This window comes from Cannabis sativa, chromosome 9, assembly GCF_029168945.1.
Source record: "Cannabis sativa cultivar Pink pepper isolate KNU-18-1 chromosome 9, ASM2916894v1, whole genome shotgun sequence".
NCBI classification, from domain to species: Eukaryota; Viridiplantae; Streptophyta; class Magnoliopsida; order Rosales; family Cannabaceae; genus Cannabis; species Cannabis sativa.
This window is the reverse complement of record NC_083609.1, coordinates 25,096,558-25,116,464: the sequence shown is the minus strand read 5'-3', so window position 1 is coordinate 25,116,464 and position 19,907 is coordinate 25,096,558. Positions and strand designations below refer to the sequence as shown.

General features: G+C 32.2%; 1 protein-coding gene and 2 long non-coding RNA genes across 3 annotated transcripts; 2 read left to right on the top strand and 1 right to left on the bottom strand.

Annotated features, from left to right (window-relative positions):
* The first annotated feature begins 3,835 nt into the window (after nt 1–3,835).
* Nucleotides 3,836–5,249, top strand: LOC133031170 (uncharacterized). Its single transcript, XR_009684654.1, has 3 exons — nt 3,836–4,407; nt 4,498–4,580; nt 5,009–5,249. It is a non-coding gene; the product is annotated as an uncharacterized LOC133031170 (long non-coding RNA).
* Nucleotides 5,250–9,874: 4,625 nt separating this feature from the next.
* On the bottom strand, nt 9,875–14,521 carry LOC115723192 (uncharacterized). Its single transcript, XM_030652628.2, has 11 exons — nt 14,006–14,521; nt 13,239–13,381; nt 12,938–13,074; nt 12,634–12,836; nt 12,222–12,503; nt 11,998–12,056; nt 11,742–11,778; nt 11,582–11,653; nt 11,344–11,494; nt 11,055–11,189; nt 9,875–10,621 (listed from the first exon to the last, which is right to left on the bottom strand). Exons 2-11 carry the CDS (start codon nt 13,366–13,368, stop codon nt 10,193–10,195), a joined length of 1,635 nt encoding a protein of 544 aa, XP_030508488.2. The 5' UTR covers nt 13,369–13,381; nt 14,006–14,521; the 3' UTR covers nt 9,875–10,192.
* LOC133031168 (uncharacterized) lies at nt 10,351–13,090 on the top strand. The gene is made up of 2 exons (XR_009684653.1): nt 10,351–10,489; nt 11,744–13,090. It is a non-coding gene; the product is annotated as an uncharacterized LOC133031168 (long non-coding RNA).
* Nucleotides 14,522–19,907: the final 5,386 nt, after the last annotated feature.

The following is a 19,907-nucleotide window of genomic DNA, read 5'->3' as shown; positions in this document are numbered from 1 at the left end:
GAGCTGAATTTTCAATTCTTTAAGCTCAGTCGGAGCCATTCTATAAGGAGCCTTGGAGACCGGTTCTACTCTAGGTGCCAAATCTATTATAAAATCAATTTCCCGCTGAGGTGGTAAACCCGAAAGTTCTTCGAGAAAAACATCTAGAAATTCCCGAACTACCTTGATATCTTCTGGCCGAACAGAATCTGGCCGAGTGGTGTCTAACACCACAGCCAGAAACCCTAGGCATCCATCACACAATAATTCCTTAGCTGACAGGGCTGAAATCACCAGGATCCGAGATCCTTGAACCGAACCGACAAAAACAAACAGTTCTTCTCCTTCTGGTTGGAATATTACCATCTTCCTCTTACAGTCAATACTGTCCAAATACTTGGATAGGAAATCCATCCCCAGTATGATATCAAAAACTGCTAAGCTCATTTCTATTAGGTCAGCACTTAACTCCCTATCGTCAATCTTGATCGGCATAGACCTAATCCACCTTTTGGAGATAACTAACTCTCCGCCAGGTAATAGGGTTCCAAACGCGGATTCATATCTATCATGCGGTCTATTCAATTTACTAAAGATTCTGGCTGCCACATAAGAATGTGTGGCCCAAGAGTCAAACAATACAGAGTAAAAAGAGTTGTTGACCGAGAGTTGACCTGTCACCACTGAAGGGCTGGCTTCTGCATCAGCCTGAGTAATGTCGAACACCCTTGCTGGAGTGGGTCTCGCCGGAGCCTTTGGTGCTTTGGTTCTAAGTTGAGGGCGATCCCTCCTGTAATGCCCTGGCATGCCACACTGGAAGCACCCCTGTCCTCTACACTCACCCAGATGGTGCCTTTTACAACTGGGGCATTCTGAATGTATAACGGGTCTCAGAACTACCCTGACGACTGCCTCGACCCTGGTTCCCCTGGAACCTCTTGTTCTGACCCGAGCCACCGGTTGCAGTGGATGCCTTCCTTTTCTGATCCATGGCCGAACCACTACCGTTCACAGTAGTAATTACCAACAGTAGTACTCTTACGGCCAAACGTCATCCTTGCGTGGCGTCGAGTTGGTGGAGCATCAGTTCAGGTCGGGTCAACATATTAATATGAGTGGGTCAAACGGCGTCGCATTGTATCATGATTTGGAGAGTAGTAGCGGAATTGGTGGATTATGGATGAGTAGTAGTAATACTAATAATAATATGGGGAACTATGATAACAATATGATGAACACAACAAGATGGCCCCGACAAGAGACGCTTACTCTTCTCGAGATTCGATCTCGTCTTAATCCCAGGTTTAAGGATACTAATCAGAAAGGTCCTCTTTGGGATCAAATTTCTAGGTATATATTATAAACATAATTAATGTTATATCAAAACCCTAATTTCTATATTTCCAATTTTCTTAATACCTCATACATCGACTGATCAATCAAGCCTAGACTTTATGATTATTATTATAAATGGATTATACCTTGATATATATAGTTATAGTGTTCAGTTTTTAACACAAGGTTTCGTGTCCTCTCCTGATTTTCTTTCTTCACCTATATATATTATCTTACTTTTCTGTAATTGGGTAAAATAATTTAAAACCTATTTCCAGTAAAGAAAACTGATAATACATCGTTTCATTTGCTTTCTTTCCATATATTCCTATTACTCCAAGATCATATATTTGTTCCATCTTGTTGTATGATCTTAATTTCCATATCAAATGATCATATATCTATAATTCTTGATACATATGAAGTACTTCAGGACTTCAATACTAATGAATAAATTTTGTGTATTAATATTTCTCGAAATACAAAAGAAATAAAAGTGTGTTCTTCAATTAATCAAAAACTCTTCAAGAGTCTATCACAACATATAATTTACGAATTTATACTGTATAGACAACCATAGGTATTTTTCAAATAATAATATTTACATGTCTTTATTTCATACAAAGATCTTTGTCATATTTGCGCTCGACTTTGAATTTATATCACTTAAGACATGTATTACATTCTTCTTGAATTTTTAGATAAGGCTTATTTCAAATTCTCATTGTATTAGGAGCTCAAAATAAATAACATTTTGTTGCAACATTTGTGTGACGCTTATAAATTCTCATAAAATATATTCCAGGCTATAATCAAATCATGATTATATTTTCTCAATATTTAAGCCTTATTTTAATCAATCTCATGTTTATGCAAACTTTGTACAATAATTCATTATGTACAAATACATATATGCAAATTTCTCATGAGAAATATTTATTTGCACACCCTACAGGTCTTACTTCACTTTATGCGAGTAAACTTGCCTGGACTGCGTCATAATATTTTGGCCAAAAATCAAAATGTATGTCGATGATTCTCGACAAATCTAATACCATGATCCTTGCTATCTCATGTTAGTTTATTGCATATGCAAACATTCAACATTTATTGTCGACAAAAATTTCATTACATGATAATTTCCTCCCATATTGACATAACTTGTAGAGATCTCTTTAAATTACATATTTTTCAAATATGTTTATCATTTATAGGTACCTATATAGAATCACTTCAGTGATTCAATTATGATCAAATGTGTTATGTCTAACTTCTCTTGGGAGTCTCTTCTAGAGTACCGTTTTTATCACAGTTATTATTTTTAAATCATCAATACTTTATAACATTAAGGTATCTCCATGAGTACCTCTAGATTTAACAACTTCAGGGCAAATCAAATGAACATTTACGTATAATTTATATATTGTTCATTTACGCTTCAGGCAGTTTCAACTCATTCTATCTCAACTTTAAATGATATTGATTTGCAGTTGGTATATATCATTTTGAACTATATCATTCTTATATACTTTGTGCAAGGATCATCCACATATTTATTAATATTTATAACAATTTTATCTATTTTTCTCATTTTTAATCATTTTTTAATTAATAAAATAAAATAATTAATATCAATATATATATAAAGGAAAGTCCAAACAAAGGTGGTGACTTGCTATGAATTTTTTATTGTAGTGTTTTTTTTTTTCTCATTTCTCATTTTTTTTTATTTCTTATACTTTTAGTAACATGAGAGTTATTTTGAAAAAGTCCCACATGGTATAGAAACCATTGTAGGTGATATACTTCTAGATTATATAGATCAATATTTTTTTTTTTATTTTGGTTTGTGTCAAAGTTAGTTTTATTTATTTTTTATGTAGGTAATTAATAATGTTAATCTTATCCAATTACTATATTTTTTTTTAGGGGAATCATCCTATATACTATTTTTTAACTTTTTTTTTTTTTTTTCAAATTTACGGTTTGGATTTCTAAAGTGGTTGTAACGATAGTTGCAATAGGGTTTCTATACGATTTTTTGTTGCAATTTAGGCTGCAGCGCTAGTTCCAATAGGGGTTTCTATGTAGAATTCTGTAAAATGCAAAAAAAAAAAAACAAAAAAACAAAAAAACAAAAAACAAAAAACTGTTTTAAAGTGTAAAAATGAAAAAACTTTTTTTTTTAAGTGAATGTAAAGTAAAATTTTGTATTTTTCAATCTTTATCAAGTTTTTAAATAATTAAAAAAAATCTTTAATTATTTTTCATATATAAAGTATTCTCTATTTTATTTATATTTAAAATGATTATATACATAAAATAATTTAAACTATATTCATTTATTAATATATGATATTTTATTATAGAATAATAAGACTCTTTAAATATATTTTTTTATGTATATATTTTTCGTGACATGACACTATTGTAAATGCTAAACTTATAGGTTATATATCTATTTTATATAAAATGTGCTTATATAACTGATTTCTTAGTTTATGAGAAATTTATGGCTAATTTTTTATTTTATTAATAAAAATAAAATAATTTATGAATTCAAAATCCAAATCAAAAGAAACGATTTGATTTAAGCATGCGATATTCAATTTCTCTTATCTGACTTCTCATATTATTCACGACGTGGTTTAAGAAGCTATGCCCCAAATCTCGATTTTCATATTTTCATCATTTTGGTTGTGTTCGGAGAAGAAGAAGAAGAACGAGCGACAGGAGGCCTGTACCGGAAGAGATCGTCCATGGGGGACGCTGGAGGGAGAGCACCGTCATGGGTTCTGGTTTTGTTCTGGGTTAAACGAACGGGTTCGAAAATCTTCAAGCCAAATTTCTATATCTCCATTTTCCCCAATTTCTAAGCACCGACGACGAATTAGGTTTTTGTTCATTTGGCTAATTCGACCAGATATCGGTCGGATCAAATGTGTTGTCACCAGAGTATCCGATTGTATGACGCCAGCGCCAATGTGCTTCAAAGTGAGTTCAGGCATGGCGGTGCCGTTCTCGACTGTTGCTTCCACGATGATTCTTCCGGGTTTAGTGCCGGCGCCGACAATACAGTGAGACAGTGAGACGGTTAGTTCGTTTTTTCTTTTTTCATATGCTTTAGTTTTCTGTTTGGTTGTTCTATTGATAATTATAATTTGATTGATTTTGGTATTTTAGGCTTGTTTTTAACTACAATAAGGAGGACATTCTAGGTTGACATGATGCACCTGTACGGTGTGTTGAGTACTCTTATGCAGCAGGTTCGGTTTTTTGTATTTTTAACTTTGTTTCCATTTCAGATTTACTTTACATTGTCTTTTTGTATTCTATGATGATTTAGGCATTGGAGCATGTAATGCTTTTCTTAGAGTGTATTGTTGAGATAATATGCTAATAACTAATCTGTAGCAATCTTACTACTTCAGGTTATAAGATATTGGTTTGGATAGTCCAGCCATTGAAATTATTAGTCACTTCATTTATGTTCTAACTTATCTTGTTTAAGTTTAATAGTTCACTAATTGCTTCTATTTATTTTTAAATAGCTAATATGCTATGGTATTTACTAATTATTACATTTGTAGTGAGCTAAACCTTTTAATTCATAACATACTTTACTTGTTCACAATTGAAGATTAGAATAAGATATAATAAACTTTTTGTTGTCCTGGTCTGTTGATGGTTGCAGGTCAGTTGATTACAGGAAGTTGGGACAAAACACTGAAGTGTTGGGACCCTTAGAGGAGCAAGTGGGCAGGAGCGCACATATGCTCAACCTGAGCGTGTATACTCTCTTTCATTAGCTGGAAATCGTTTAGTTGTTACAGTGTTTCTCTTACTACTTGTACATTGGTCGTGTTTTATTTTCATGCTGTCTACTTTTAAGTTTTAAGGATGTATATGGCTAAGCAACTTTAGTTATTGTATTATCATTGCTGCTACATAGGTGAGTATTTTTAGCTTTACGCTGTGAAATTTCGTTAACGGCTAGATGAATGCTAATACATGATGGTTTCCGAGATTGAAAACAGATGGAGATATACAACTTCCTACTATTGCAATAGTGGCATCTTTCAATAGAAACAAAAAAGTATAACTATATCTAATTTTTGTTTCAGTAGGCAGAAAATGATCTCATATTTTTTGGATTGGTATGCATGAGGAGCACAACACACTTTTAATTTCTATGCAGGGTGATATTCTATTTTTAAGTATGAGCAAGGAACTCATTTGCACAAATCAGCTTCCTCTGTTTTCTATTATTATTTTCCACTTAAAATGTCAGCTTCCTTTGTATACAAGTAAACCTTTCATTATCGAGATATGACTGCTCTCCTTTAAACTATGAAAATCAGCTTTAATAAATCTTAATTACTTAGATGTACTTCATTCCATTGAACCAACAAGATATTTTGTGAAAATTTATAGTTAATAACATGAGGTTAGTTACCTCTTCATTCCGCTATATTATATACTTTACTTTGTGCTTGCCCTTTCTTTATCTGATTTTTAGTAGAAATCTTGACAAGAAATTAATTGATAATTAAGTAATTATCTATTAATTGATAATTAAGTACAACTACTATTTCTTGCCTTGTTCATAGTATGAGTTACATTATTTATTAATTATAATTATTCATAAGGAAAAGTGCATCACATATGGTCGATGGAGTGGATGGAAAGCTTTGGATTAGAGATCATGAATGACACATTTATAATATACATAGATTCACTTAATGCCCAAATTTTCTTATTAATTTATCTATGTATTTACACATTATTTTGTTTATAATTTTATAACTTCACTGTTATTGTTTTTAATGTATTTTACTGACAATTAATTTTATTTTAAATTTTGCAAAATATATTACCTAAAATATACTAAATTAATGGGACTTAAAATAAAATATTATTAAAATAAAACTAAATATAAATGCCTTGACACGTAACACTCATCTAACCGTTAATTTATATTGATTTATAGCTTAATTATATTTTTTATTTTGTATATCTATTGTCTTATATAAAAACAGGTGAATAAATGACTACAATATATACAACAATTAAGGATATTATTCCAACTACATAAAGTTGGAAGATTAAAATGAGTGTTAGAAAAATCTGGAAAGTGGACATCTACTGTACTTAATATGTTATTGAAATTAAGTTAAAAGTAAAAATGATACTAACAATCTTATTATGCATTTTACAGTGCTATAACATATGTTGAACTTGATGACAATACAAACAGCCTATCTGCTGTCTTGTTCACATATCTTGTAGAAAAAATATTTTCGTGTACTGCTGTCCAACTAATGGAATATAATGCAGAGGTGTAGTTTTAAATAAATAAAATAGTTTTACTAGCCATTCATAAAAAGATTTTTTTTAATTAAATGAATTATGAAGACCATGTCTAATCATCTTAAATGAAAATTCATTACTATCTACAGGAACACCGTTGTTTTGTCGACACTACCAAATTCAATTTATCAACGAAACAATGGACAATCCAGTTATATGCGGACCCGGCTAGAATGAAAAGTGCAAAATACAAAAATTACACTATTGTCTCTATTGAAGCAAAAGAAGATTAAAATACACTCATGAGTATCATTAGTTTTCTCATTTACAATTTTTAGACAAATGTTATTTCAATTATCAACAATTTAGAAATTAATTTTTAATTTTCTTTTTTATCTTACACACATTTAAGTTATGTTTCCTTAAGTATTGGAACATTAATTTTTAGTTTATTTTTTGATTAACTTAAGAACATATTTAAATTATCAAGCTTTCTTAAAAATTAATATATTGCATCCTGTATTTAATTTTAATTGTAAAAATTATAAATTATATTATTTAGATACACATAATAATAAACTCACCTAATAACAAATAATAATTTTCCTTTAATTTTTAATTGTATCACTTTCAAATATTGCAAAAAAAAAAAAAAAAAAAAAACTATCATAAAATTTAGTATACATTTTTATCAAAAAAAAAAAAAAAATAGTATACGTGCCTCGCACGTAACTTTTTGCTAGTATATATATATATGGATCATTTCTTAATGGGTATTACTCATGAATGGTTACTAAACAAATTTAACTATAAATATTAATTTTAAAAATATTAAATCATCAAATTTTGATCTAATAACGAATAATGAAATCACAAATTTGAATTTCTATGCTTAATTTAACTACTTAATTAAAAAAAATATCAAAAAAATATCTCTTTTTACACTATATCAAAAATATGTTCATACAAAAATATTTAACTCAAACTTAACTTTTTCTTTTTTTATTTTTCTTGCTAAATAACTTTTTTTTAATTTTTTTTTTTTTACCGATGGAACAATCTCAGCCCATAAGATATAAAAATAAGAGATTTTTTAATTAGATAGAAAAATCAAACATAAAAACTCAAAATTTTCTAATTTTACCCATTCATGGGTAATACCCATTAAGAGTGCACCTATATATATATATTTCACTATTGTTTGTTCCAAAATTAGTATTATTTATTAATAATGTGATTGATATTTATTTATTTACAATGTGAGTAATTGATAAACTTAGTTTTCTCCAATTAATTGTATTTTTTTAAAAAAATTTAATGCAACATATATTTTTGCATTTTTCAATCTTTAATATTAATTAAAACAATTCTTAAAGTTTCTTAATAAATAAGAAAATATATATTTTAATTTTAAATTATTATTTTTTGTAGAACATATATAATATTATCATGTATAAAAATAGATGTATTTTTTTTTTTTTTTGTTAATTTCACAGTTTTTAATATTTGTCACAAAATTACTATTTTTCTATATATTTTAAAAATAGTAAATTATGTTTCTAATTTCAATACTATTACTTTATTTATAATAACACACATCAAAATGTTATATTTTAAATTATATCAATGTGTATAAGTACAATATATATATATACAGGCCCGATCCTGGGCATAGGCGGGTTAGGCTTGTGCCTAGGGCCCACCTATCCCAGGGGCCCAAAAAAAATATTTACCTTTTAAAATTATACCATTTTTTTTTACTAATTTTCAAAAATACCATATTTTTTTCTAAATAAGGGTCCAAAATAATTTTTTTTCTATGACCCACTAAAAGTCAGGGCCGACCCTGTATATATAAAATATTACAAAAGTTGAGCTCCCTTGTTTAAGATAAAGTAAAGAGAGAACACACAACACGAAGACAACTTACAGTAAAAAAATTATTACATTCGAACTTAACTAAAAATTAAATAAATATAAATTATGGAAAATATTCTTTTAATTAAAATTCTATTACCCTATTATAATTTTAATATATCATGTGAAAATTATGCAACATAATAATAATAAAAAAAATTATACAATATTTAATTATATATAAAAAAAACTATAAAATTAATTTACATGATATATGAATTTTAGTATTATTGAATAAAGTTCTAACTTTTCACAATTCAAAATAATTTATTTTAATTTTATCATGGGTAAATATTACTTTAGACTTTGTATTTTGTAAAAATTATTGATTGGACCCTTTTTTTGTTAAATAATAAAATAAATCTGGTATGTTTTAAAATAGGAAAAATAAGACCATGAGCTTAATTTTCAACAACTTTTCTTTTTAATATAACCAACTTGAAGACAATTCCTAACACGAACAGATACAAAAAGTATCAACTGTTTTGTCATAACACTTTTAGATCAGATTATTATTAAATTTTATTTTAACAAAAAAAATTAGTTCAAGAATCTATTTGTATTATTTTAGAAAATACAAAATCCATTTTATCATTTAACAAAATAGAATATCTAATTAATAACTTTACAAAATAGAAATTCTAAGGTGGTGTTTGGTAACACTTTTTTAATCAGTTTTCTGTTTTTAAAAGTAGAAAAGTAAAAATATTTTTCAAAAACATGTTCTATAAAACTGTTTTTACTTTTCAATTTTATAATTAGAAATCAAAATTTTAAAAACAACAAAAATCACTTTTAATATTTTTTTAAACAGTTTTTTTTTTCTTAATCAATCTTTTGGATTACGACCAGACCCGGACCCAAATTCCCTCCCCACGGCCTTGGCGCTGAAACTGGCTTTTGACTTGAACCCGAATCCGACCCCGGACCTAGACCCGACTTAAATAAAATCAAAAAATAAAAATAAAAATGAACTTTACAGAACACACTTTTGTTTTCTGTTTTTAAAATTGAAAAACAAAAGTAGTTACAGAACGCATTTTTATTTTTCAAAAATAAATTTATTAAAAACAAAAATTTTACTTTCATTTTTTGATTAAAAAATTTAAAAACAAAAATGTTACCAAACGGCACCTAAAATAATATTTAACAATCTTTATCCTTGTTTTCAATTATTATAATTCAGCCGGATACATTCCCTAATAACTTGGACATGTGGAAAAGTCTCGCAATGACACGTCCAACTTTTAGTTGAGTCTGTATAGTTCAGACATTTATTGAGTCTGCAGGCAAGACTCATCCCAAAAAATTATAATAAAATGATAAAATTACATACAAGAATTTAGTAACATTTGCTATTATTTCTTGAAAACTATTCATACATATTCTTTCCAGTTCCAGTTTATGGGGTTGGTTCCCCTGGCTGGCTCTGAGTCTGACTATATGACCTTTCACTAAATTGTATTGAAAGAAAGAAAGAATTGACCAGCACTTTTACACCACAAAAAAATTCAACCATTTTCCTTTCCCTTATTGGCAGAGATTTTCTCTGCCAATGTATATTGTGTTTTCTCTATATATAATATGTACTGTACAATGTTTGTGTCTTTTACCTTACCTTATAAAGTCTTATTTTTCCAACTTTGGTTTGTCAGATTGAAGTATGATTTGTGTTATCTTTAACTTGCTTAGTAGCATTGCCTAATTCGAGCATATCTGCTGGTGAAGAATGGGGTCCCACAGAACCCCCATCTGAAAAATGATGGCTAATCTCATGATGATCTCTTATTGTCCATAACAAGACCAGTATCACCATTATCAATGAGAGTAACACCATTGATGCCCAAACCATGTGAACGAATTTCTTCATGGGCTTGCAGTGTTTGACAAGGATCTCAGAAAAGGCATCCTTCACTAATTGACATTCCACCAGGTTCTCCATGCCTGGGTAAGCATTTAGTAGGTTTTGTATTGAATTTGTGTAAGACTCCACAGTTTGGTAGTCACTGTCGGATATGGAGAATTGTCCATTTCCACATGTCATGCTGTTTGCATCTGAACAGGTGAATACCTTTAGCACCTTCAAAACAAGACATATTATTTTATTGAGAAATTGAGATTTGAGTTGGTTTTGACTATGCACATAAGGTTTAAAAACAAAAGTAAGAATTAATTTATTGTCATTCACTTATATTAGTAATGATCACCAAAAGAGTTTTGCCCAATCACTATGTTATATTATAAGGTAGAATGTAGTTTTGCTAGGCTAAGTACAAGCATAGATTTCGCGATGTTAATAGTAAGGAGTATGAGTATTCTTATTCAGCTTGAAAGTTTAAAGACACCACTCTTGCTGGAAAATCTCATGAATTATCATATATAGACAACATTTTAGCTGAACTGTGTGTATAAGTTCAGTACATTGCCTCTACTATCTGCCAAATGAAATATGTCATTTTAAGACTTGTTTGTAATTTTCTTATTGTTTTGCTTAAGACTTGTTGCTGCCATACCTTTGGGATGTCTCCTATTCTTATTGTGTTAGATGGGCAGTTTTCGGGCTGGTACTGGTATGCTGGTGGATCCGAGAATGGATTGCAGATAGAAATACCATTTGATGATTGCATGACTGATATGTTTGCATTCACCTGAAGATTACCACAAGAAGGCATGTTAGAACTCTTCTTGTACACACCTTTTTTCGGGTGAAATGTGATCTCATAGATTTGTCTACTGATAGTGTAAACATTAAAATATTAATAAACTTTGCAGATGAAATTGAAAACAAACTTTTAAACTTGCCTCATTAACAATGTTGTGGATCCCTGCACTGACGTCGTGTAGAACAGATCTTGCTGAGATTAGTTCATCACAGGGCAGGATAGAGCTCAAGCTATTGTTATAGGGATTTCTTTGGAAATTCTCAAGAGCTGTGCATGTATCACCAACAAATCTGAAAAAAATATAATTGAGTTATTCTTTGGTCTATGAAATTATTGTCCACATAAATGTTGTGAAATGAATAAATTAGTGGGCTTACTTGTTTAGGAAAAAGTAGATCCCAAAGAACAGCCAGCACAAAACAGTTAGGAACCAACATAGCATGATGAGTCTACAACATGAGAGAGAAAACATAAGCTTCCAGAATTTCAGTAGCTCTTATAGTCATTTGTAAATTAAATAAATTTTCATGTACTTACAGGCGAAGTGCGCGCTGCAACCTCAGAATTCCAGAGACTGCAAAAGGGAAAATCACATGTTCGGTGAGAACTACACTTGATATTGAAGCTCTAATTTATGCCTTTTCCTAACACGTCGAGTATTGGTTTTTCTATTGTTCTTGCTCATTGTCAATGAAATTTAAGACACATATATAACAGAATTGGTTCTAATTCAAGTACAAGAATCAGTTATTCGGAGTTGATAAAAGGTATGCTGAAGTAAAACTACACATACTTGATAGAGCAATCACTGCAGCCAGGTTCAGGGTAACAGTCATAGTGGTTACTATGAAACTGCAGTTTAAAAAAAATCTCATTAGCTATATTCAGGACTAAAAGGTGACACCAACAAAACAATATGCCTTCATTGAGTACTTGTCTTTGGTTCTTTAGTGTTCAAAATTTATTGTAGAAAATAGCAACCATATGAATTGCTGTGAAGAAAGGGAGAAGTCTTACACTATCTTTAGACCTTTGTCAATTTTATGTCTATTCTTCTTAGCCTGCCTGTAAATATCTGCAGCTTCAAGATCAAGTTCCTGGGATGTGGAGGTAAGGAAGACTTCAGCTTCATTGTTTATACCAGAAGCTTCTAAGTTATCTCTAACAACTTTCATTGCTCCAGTTGTGTTGTAAATGGTTTCCGATGCTTCATTCGCTGTGTTTATGACAATGTCCACTACTGTTTTTGCTTCTGAATGGAATCTAGCATTCCCTCCAAGTACTACACCAGATGTCACTCTGCAGATCGAAATTAACTTTTGTTACAGTTTCTTCTAAATGAAATGTCAAGTTTCATATATTTCATTCTCAAATGGAAGTCAATGACTGACTGTCTGTTATGCATAAAGATTAAAATTTGGTGACTTACATGGCAAGGAGTGTGAAGAAAATAGCCAGTAAGATGGGCCAAAGGTAGCACTGCCTGTGACATGGTGATCTTTTGTTCAGCTTCTCACTCTTTCTATTTCTGTACCATACCATTTTTGCTAATGAAAAACTTCCATAGAGAATTCCACACACAAGCCATAGCAACCCTGGGACATATCCATAAACCCCTGTAAATATAGTTGACTGTATAAAACAGAACCCAAGTCAGGTTTATGTACACTTTATAATCTTACGTGTATATATTTATGTTGTACAGGCAGAGGGAGAGAGTATTAGTGTATTACACTCCAATAATGCTTGTTGGTAATGTCGTATCCTCTTCTGTATTTTTTAAAATGATCTAGTGGATCCACCCTCACTGTATCATCTGGCTGATCCATGGGATCAGATACATTACTTCTCTGATCAATCAAACTACTTCCTAAAGTGATTTCAAATTTAAAGAAAGTCAGTGAATGTTTCACGTTTTAAATGTTATGTATCAAGTATATTATTTGTATCCATTTTTCCAAATATAAAATGAACATAGTTTAGTATATGTTAACAAGAGATTAAAGCATGAAAAAACTTGTTTTCTAAGCTCACCTGAGGGTTCAGAACTACTTAATGTAAATATATTTTGTGCTGATATTTCTGGGACACTTAAGGCTGAAACCATCACCATCATCATCAAAGTTAGGTAAGAAGTCAATTGATTGCCATGCTTGGATCCCATATTTGATTTGAGCCTATCAAAGAATTAAGTAAGAAGATCACAATTGTTATTTTAGATTTTTCTCAAATTGAGCTTCACTCCCTCTTTCTCCCATAATACGAAAAAAAATAAATAATGTGCATAGTTTGTGAGGCACAGCATAAATGTGAAATATAAAAACCAGCAAACAAGTCGAAAGGATAAACCAGAAAACAATCTATAAAATCTCTTTTTGAGTACAGAAAAGTATTTTTTTTTTTCAAAATAAAAAAAAAAAAGAAGGGAAAGAAAGGTCTTGATGTTCATTGACTTAAGCTGAGCAAAGTTAATACCTTTAATTACTTTCTTTTAAAAAAAAATTATATCAAAACTATGGATTTCAAGGTAAGTTCGTAAAAAAAATGGTTTGTAAAATTGGCAAACAAAAGGAATTGTCAACCAAATACACATCCCAATAATATGTTGGTGGACGCATGCAACTATACTCATATATATATATAAACATACATACATACATGCATAAGAGAAAATGATAATATTATGTAAATGTATATGCGTATGTATAGTTTCATACGTTAGGCAATGACTTTGAAGAAAATAATGTGGACACAAGACCATAAACATAAGGAAGAAATGTTTTTCATTTGCAGGAAGTTACCTTGAATTGACTCTTGGGGAAAATGGTTCTTAACTTGCAATGAAAGTTGTTCTCTTCTGGGAAATTAGCAGAAATTATGAAGCTTGAGAAATGAACTGCCTAGAGAATCTAAGCCTAACCAGAGTGTTCTCTGTCTTTCTCCTATCCCTGCCAAAGACTTGTTTTGCTAATGACAACCAGAAAAGTATTTTGCAAATTTAATTCTGAAAAATCCTCAAATTGATCCGAGCTCTTCAATGTCCCACTTGACCAAAGTGTTTCTATAATGGGAAACCATATAATTTCTGGTTCAGAAATATGAGAGTTTTATTTTTCATAAGTAGGACTTTGTAATAGAGCTATATAGAAAAGTAGGTATCTTGAAATGAATGAATTCTAGTAGTACTACTGTATAGCCTCTAGTAGTCAAGAACTTCAACTGAAACACTTTCTAGTCTCTAGAGTTTATAATTTTCTGAAGGAAGGTTCTACTACTACTCAGCCTCCATTTAGGTAATTTTAAACAATAGAAACATACTTATATAAATAAATAAATGAGTAAATTGAAACACTACATAATGGTTGAAGTCCAACCTAACCCTTTCAAACACTTGTATTTATTGTGTAGAGAGGTTTGGGTTTGGTTTAGGATAATTGAGTTGAGGCAAATCCCATTATGAAATGTGACTCAATTTTATTGAATACAATATTAAAAGGTTTGGCCGAATTCAAGAGAAGTGGATTAAGTTGACAAAACCAAATCTCTCTTGTTTCTCTCCCTTTCCATAAGTCAAAAAACAACAAAATTTCTTTATGGTCAAGAGAGAATGGCCTTGTGGGTCACGCCCATACAGAACACACTTTATTTGCAACAGATTTTTATTTTTATATTATTTTTAAAATGCTTTATAGATTCTAATTTGTCTATATTTAAAATAAAAAATACGTATAACAGAGGTGAGGAATGATCTGAATCTTAAATATATATCTATATGTTATTTTACGGAAAAATAAATGTTAAAAGCAAACAAGAGCAAAAGTCAAACAAGGATGTGAGAAAGACTGTTGGGGTCATCTTCATACAATAATTTTTGTATTGTTGCAAAATGTTTGAAAGATGAGTGCATGTTCAGTGTATATTTCAATTAATTATTTTGAAATTATTTTCTCATTACATCATTCATTGCGATTCTTATAATATTAAAGCTAATTAAATTTTTACTCTTTTCACATGTATCAAATTATGTTTTTTGAACTTTTCTGACCGTTAAAAATTCCTCCTGAACTGTTGAGATTATCGAATTTAAAGAGTTTTGTCCAATTTCATTCAATTTTACTAATTCAGTTATTTTTTATGTACTAAGTCATGCTCCTCAGATTTTAATATCTACTAAATTATGCTCATCGTACTTTGACATGTGTCAAATCACGCCCCTTGAACTTTCATCTAGGTTAGACTTTTCTTACTAAAATTGAATAAAAATCCTTAAATTTAACAATCTCAATAGTTCAGAGAAAATTTTTAACGACAAAAAAAATTCATAATTAAGTACATGTCAAAATTCAGATCTCAAAAATCTTAATTAGCCTAATATTAATGAGTGTCAAAATAAATTTTGTGTATCTCAAAAAGTAATTTACTTAAATTTGTCTAACTTGAAAACGATTCAAAGTTAATGTATAAATAATCTATTTTTCTCAATTTCTTCACCTTAATCACTTTGAAACATGAGAATTATATAAATAGGAGCTGTATATCTATAGGTAGATTCTTAAGAGAGGGGATTACTTTTGTTCTAGTTATTTTCGCATTTTAATAAATTATATCCCAATTTTTTATAGTACGTTGTATATTGTAATTATAATAAGCATTGTGTTGTTGTGTCCATTTTCAAGAAATTTTAAATACCTTTTACAATATAAAAAATAAAGTTCAAAATAATCTATTGCACTTGAGTAAAATAAAATAGGTATGCGTGCAACTGAATATTTGAATCTTATTTTTGGCACCATTAATAATTTAGAATTTTCCAAAAAGAGTGCACTTGGTGCTGCATTGGGTGCAGTTGGCTTGCGAGCCTTGTCTAGGAGGGGCGCATCAAGTTTTATCCTGCGATAAGAGTGTCTTGATCGATTGCCATCAGGAGGACGGTGCGCCAAGAAGAAAAAGAAAGCCTGAAGGTAGTTCCACAAGAAAGAGCACTCATAATAATGAGGAGCATGCTCTTCAAAGTTAGCCCTAAAGCATCATGTGTAGGGAAACGAATAAAAGTTAAATAAGCAAAAGCTCGAGTCGGTTCATGGAACCATTATCTCTCTTAAAATATAAAAAATAAAAGGTTAAGTTAGCTCACGGAACCATCATCTCCCTTAAAATATATATAAAAAAAAGGCCGAGTCAGTTCACGGAACCATCATCTCTCTTAAAATATCAAAAGCAAAAGGTCGAGTCAGTTTGCAGAACCATCGTGTCCCTTAAATTATTAAAAGAAAAAGAGTAATCAAATATGAATCTAAGAAGAATGCCTCTCTAAAAGAAATATCGATTTTCTAGCACCCAAAATGCGCTCTAAGTACCTTAGATACAATGTAAGGGATTGACTGCTGCCTAAAAGGCCACAAGTTCCCTCAAGATCGTCTTAAATTTATGAAAAGGTTGAGCGCATCCTAAGGAGCCATAAGCTCCCTTATACCCCGCGAATAACCCATAAGAGGTTGAGAAAGCTCAGCGAGCTAACACACCTTCATTGTGGTGGACACAAACCTCAAAAAGGGCCGAGATAAATCCTAAAACCTATGCTCCTCACGAAGGGTAACAAAGAGGAGAAGAGAAGAAAAATTAAGTCGTAAAGATGAAGCTCACCAGACTTAGTCCACAAGAACACTTGAAAGAATTCTTATAGACTAGGTGACAAGCGCTAATCCCCAAAAATTACTAAGTGTAATATTTTGGACTCATAAGTGTTATGCTCAAAAGTTTACCAAGGGGAGCTCCGCGTGCCCGCGCATGGCCTGCTGTGTGCATGCATGTCGTCTGTCGTTTGTTGTCTGCTTGCGTGCCCACCGTTCGCCTGTGCATCTGCCATCCGCCCCCACAGCCATCATCTGTCTGCGTGCCCGCACGCCGCTCGCCCGCACGCCCACTGTCTGGTCGTGTGCCTGCACATTTCCTATTGTCCGCCTGCACGATTGCCGTTCGCCTGCGTGCTCGTGCACCGCGTGCTGTCTGCCTGCACGGATGTCGTTTTCCTGCACAATTGCCGTCTACCTGCATGCCCGCGCGTCGCCCACCATCTGACCACACACCCGCCGTCCGCCCTCGTGTCGCCCACTATAACACCCTAACTAGCATAGGCGTGTTAGCGTGATTTTTAATGTACTGTGCAGCTCGTTGCTAATCAACGAGGTTATTGGAAAATGTGAATAATTAAAATTTTGCTCATTTAATTAAAACATAACATATAACTTTTATAAACTTTCGGGATCCCATTTACAAAATACAGTTATAAAATTTTACTACATGTTTACAAAATACTTGTCGCCTATCGACAAAACAACAAAAGCCCTAATGTCCCGAGGATCGTACTCTCCAGGCCTAACCGCCCCGACATGTACAATCTTCACCTGCTCGCTCTCACGACTCCTCAACTTTAGCTTTGCCCTTACCTACACATAGCAATAGCACTGTGAGTCGATAGACTCAGTAAGAAAAGCATAACATAATAAACATACTAATATCTCGGGTTATAATCAGGCGACCATACACCTAACCATAACCCTAACTGAATAAGGATTGATCTTGACAAAGTATGACTAACCGCGAATCCAGCCTATACTCAGTACTCTAATCGTACTGATGTGGTAGCAATTAAATCATACTATCTGATAGCCTAGCATATATCTGTTGGCATCTCGGTGCATCTCTATGTACACCTCACCAATGCCCTGATATGCTAATCTGAGGGCTACAGATTTGCCTATACTGATGGCAACTAACATGCACGCTAAACATGTATAAACATATGCAAAATATTATACTAATCTTACATTGATTTCGAATTCAGGTGTGCCGGCGAACCTGAGTGGAACAACTGCTGGGCGAATTACAGGCTCCTAAATCACATCAATCACAGCACAGGTAAGTGACACGCTAAATCACTTTCCGGGGACTTAAACTTGAAACTAAAAGTTTCCCTATCGATAAATAACATGGAAATACCCTAAATATCTAAAAAATGGGAAAAATTAGGGTTCCCAAAACTGTCCCAACTGGTAGACCGGTTCCCCAACCGGAATTTTGGTTTTGTGGGGTTTCCTGGGAGCCAACCGGAATTCCGGTTCCTACAGACCCCTCTGAACCGGAATTCCGATTCAGTGCAGGAAAGGCTAAAAATTCTATAACTCAACCAAAACAACCCCAATCCACATGAAACCTTCCAGAACTGTTCTAAGCATCCTAAAGATCAAATCCCAAGCAACAAAACCAACTAACATGCTCAGAAACACAAACCACCATTAAAGCTCCAAGTTTGAGTTCAAAACTCAAAACTTGGTTAAATCTAACTAACACCCATTAGAACCTGCTCAAATTACCCTATACCATCATAATATAGCTACTAAAAACATAATCCAACAACAACAACAAGAACAGCAAGCAAAACAACATTTCATGCAAAACTCCATTTTCTTACAATTCAAGAAACTAAAAAGATTGGAGCTAAGAACTTACCTTGGCTCAAGAACACAAGAACCTAGCTGCAACAAGCTTGAATTGAGGAAGAAAAAGACAAACCCTAGCTGTTCTAAGGGTTCGAAAGAGAGAGAGAGAGAGAGAGAGAGAGAGAGAGAGAGAGAGAGAGAGAGAGAGAGAGAGAGAGAGAGAGAGAGAGAGAGAGAGAGAGAGAGAGAGAGAGAGAGAGAGAGAGAGAGAGAGAGAGAGAGAGAGAGAGAGAGAGAGAGAGAGAGAGAGAGAGAGAGAGAGAGAGAGAGAGAGAGAGAGAGAGAGAGAGAGAGAGAGAGAGAGAGAGAGAGAGAGAGAGAGAGAGAGAGAGAGAGAGAGAGAGAGTGAAAATTGGTTTTTCCTTAGTTTTGTAAAAATGAAGTAAATTAATCCTTTTCTTTCTTTTTGATAAATTAATTTTCAGCCAACATAAATAAAATAAATCAACTTAAAATAACCCAATTCAACTCACTAAAGATAAAAGCATATGGGGCAAAAGGACTATTTTGCCCCTTCCACACTAAAAGGGTTTAGAAGGCACTAAAGGGTATTTTGGGAAATTCTAAATTTCTGACTATTCTTGACATTCCCAATGTCTAACTATATCGCCCCGCTATACTAAAAATACTAAGATGTGATTCTAATAGCCAAACACCGCGTTCCAATGTTGTCAGGCACTGAACATGCAAAATTATGAAATTTCTATATATGACATATAAAATGCATTCTGAATTCAAATAAATTACTATAAATTAATAATTTAGAATTAATAAATAATTTTCATAATTAAACCCTAATTTTTTACTAATTTTCAAAATTAAAGCTAAGCGGTCTTTACACCCACCGTCCACTATCTGCATGTGTGCCCGTGCACCGCCCGTCGTATGCTCACGGGCCTACCAACTACCCGCGCGCTCGTTGTCTGCCCACCGTCTGCGCCTGCATGCCCGTCCGCGCCCGCACCTGTTTGTGTCTGTGTGCCCAACCTCCAACACTCCTGCTATTATTCTTTTCCCTCCTGACACAAACAGTCTAAGCAAGGAAGTGTCCGACGAGATAACAATGGCACAATGAGTGTTAATAGGAAAAAAGTTCATTTCGCGTGAGGTACAAAATGAAAATTGTATTTTTAGTGTAAATTAGGATGTCAAGTACATCAAACCACCTAGGATACAACGTTATCAGGTGTGAAAGTGACTTCAT

What these genes read in the sequence shown, in the direction of transcription:
- LOC115723192 (XM_030652628.2), bottom strand. Translation starts at nt 13,368, where the DNA reads ATGGGATCCAAGCATGGCAATCAATTGACTTCTTACCTAACTTTGATG. An exon ending in ATCTACTTTTTCCTAAACAA is followed by an intron (nt 11,495 to 11,581) that starts GTAAGCCCACTA and finishes TATTTTTTTCAG; the next exon opens with ATTTGTTGGTGATACATGCA. An exon ending in GAATAGGAGACATCCCAAAG is followed by an intron (nt 10,622 to 11,054) that starts GTATGGCAGCAA and finishes CTTGTTTTGAAG; the next exon opens with GTGCTAAAGGTATTCACCTG.